The sequence below is a fragment of the Triticum dicoccoides genome, chromosome 2B (assembly GCF_002162155.2).
Source record: "Triticum dicoccoides isolate Atlit2015 ecotype Zavitan chromosome 2B, WEW_v2.0, whole genome shotgun sequence".
Lineage (NCBI taxonomy): Eukaryota > Viridiplantae > Streptophyta > Magnoliopsida > Poales > Poaceae > Triticum > Triticum dicoccoides.
In genome coordinates, this window is record NC_041383.1 from 808,510,418 (window position 1) to 808,512,617 (window position 2,200).

General features: G+C 50.6%; 1 protein-coding gene across 1 annotated transcript; it reads left to right on the forward strand.

The window, feature by feature from the left end:
* The first annotated feature begins 510 nt into the window (after positions 1-510).
* On the forward strand, positions 511-1,524 carry LOC119368928 (formin-like protein 7). Its single transcript, XM_037634036.1, has 2 exons — positions 511-973; positions 1,145-1,524. Exons 1-2 carry the CDS (start codon positions 656-658, stop codon positions 1,226-1,228), a joined length of 402 nt encoding a protein of 133 aa, XP_037489933.1. The 5' UTR covers positions 511-655; the 3' UTR covers positions 1,229-1,524.
* The last annotated feature ends 676 nt before the right edge of the window (positions 1,525-2,200 follow it).

The window sequence follows — 2,200 nt, forward strand, 5'->3', positions numbered from 1 at the left end:
GTTGCCAGGAACATGAATATGAAACCAAAATATAAATTGGACTTTTGGTTCATAAAGATATAATTAAATTCAAATTAAAATTCAAAAGAAAAAGCATGGGAAATGAGATGGGTGGACCATGCAATCTCTGAAGAAGAAAAACATCCATACATGGGACACCCCAAACATAATCAAAAGCTAAGCCATGCATGCAAAGAAGATAATCATGTATGCACGAGAATGTCCAACAAAATCCGATATCCCATGCATGGTAGAGTTTAGCTTCTCTTTCACCATTTGGGTTCATTTGTTTTCCCTCTGTTTTTATTATGCATCCCAAAAACGGATGCGAGCAACACCATCCGATAAAAAGGTTTGCCCAAATGACCCATTCATGGGAAAGGTGCGTGGCGCGCATGAAGCCATGCCCCTGATATAGTCCTTGTCCATTTCAAAGTAGCAGAATTAAAGCCGCACGTGCATGTAATATGCACCCTTATTTTGGTTCTGCCTGAGACGAGTCATGCGGCCCCATTCCCGTGAAGCGGGGAAGCCAAAGCTATTGCCTGCATCCCCGCGGCTGCTTCTTCCCACGTCCACACAACCACAAGAAACGTCGGGGACTCGCCGGTGATCGATCCCCATCACTCGCCGGCGATCGGTCCAGACACGACCAATGGCAGAAAGCGCGGCGATAGCACCACCACCACAACCAATGACACCACCGCAACCAATGGCAGAAAACGCAACGGAGGCACCACCACAACCAATGGCACCACCGCAACAAATGGCGGAAAACGCAACAGCGGCACCACCACCACAACCAATGGCGGAAAACGCAACGGCGGCACCACCACCACAACCAATGGTGGAAAACGCAACGGTGGTTGTGGTGGTGCCACCACCACCGCCAGACAGCACCACAACATTCCTCTGCCTCATCCTCGCCTTCTTCCTCCCTCCCCTCGGCGTTTTCCTCAAGTACAAATGCGAGGTACGTGTGCGCTCACCCACATCATCTCAAGGTTGTCGATGTGACACAATAGCTTCTATTTTTTTTAACGTGTGTGCCACAATAGCTTTACCATTGCCATGGATATATGCATGCATTTCAACATTCTGGGGCTCCTGATCGGATCGGTTCTTGCTGGTGTTTCTGCTGCAGATTGAATTCTGGATCTGCCTCATCCTAACATTCTTGGCCTACGCGCCGGGCATCATCTACGCCGTCTGGGTGATCGTAAAGTAGAGATTGCGCCCATGAACGTTAGGACAACAGGGATTTGATTCTTCTCTTCGAATCCCAGACATAGAAGAAAAGAAAGACTTCACAGAGGCAAGAACAATTTGGGAAATCCCAGGGGGAAATGATGCCGTTGGAATGTGGCGACTAAAGGATTTGTCGCCTCAGTTTTAGGCTATGTCTCTTTTTCACCTTCCATGTTTTGGTGCTGAGAATTGGTTATTGTTATCTGGGAAATTAACAATAACAGGTTGTGTTGTCATTGACATATCGTGGCTGCAAAATTCCAGAGAAACATGTCATTCTCTCTTTTTCAAAAACTGACTTAGGGGGGCATGATATGTTCATTACGACTCAAGTGGCCTGGGACACTAACATATCAAGGTATGGCGCGCACGTACGTTAGTGCCGATGAAGTCACTTGTTCGTTTGAGGTGTAAAGACAAAATTAATGTGCCATCCCGCAATTTTCCGACCCAAACTCTCATTTCTCATTTCTATTCTACTACAACACATTTTATTGAACCACATTTGTTCCAAGGTAACACTTCCGCTTCGGTAGACCCCCTTCAACACAAGGACGGCTAAGATTGTCCCATACCCCTTCATAACGGAGGGCACGATGGCCAAAAATCAAAAAAGAGGCCGGCCGCCTGCCGTCCCGCTCGTAATGTATACGTATACGTGTACGGTTTTTTTTCCGACCGGGTCGTCCCGCCAACGCGCCCACCCCCGCACGCACACGTCCGGTAATTACGCGCGGACAAGCGCATGCATGCATGCATGGCGCGGTTACGGGCCCCGCTACCGATTGCAGCGCTGCGGCCTGCCCCCGCTTCCGCCTCGGCCTGCGGCGGCCGCTTCCGCCTCGTTTCGGCCGCCCCCGCTTCCGCCTCGGCCTGCGCCGCGCTACCGCCTCGGCCTGCGGCGCCCGCTTCTGCCTCGGTCTGCGCCGCGCTACCGCCTCGCCTCGCGTTG

What these genes read in the sequence shown, in the direction of transcription:
- LOC119368928 (XM_037634036.1), top strand. Translation starts at nt 656, where the DNA reads ATGGCAGAAAGCGCGGCGATAGCACCACCACCACAACCAATGACACCA. An exon ending in TCCTCAAGTACAAATGCGAG is followed by an intron (nt 974 to 1,144) that starts GTACGTGTGCGC and finishes TTTCTGCTGCAG; the next exon opens with ATTGAATTCTGGATCTGCCT.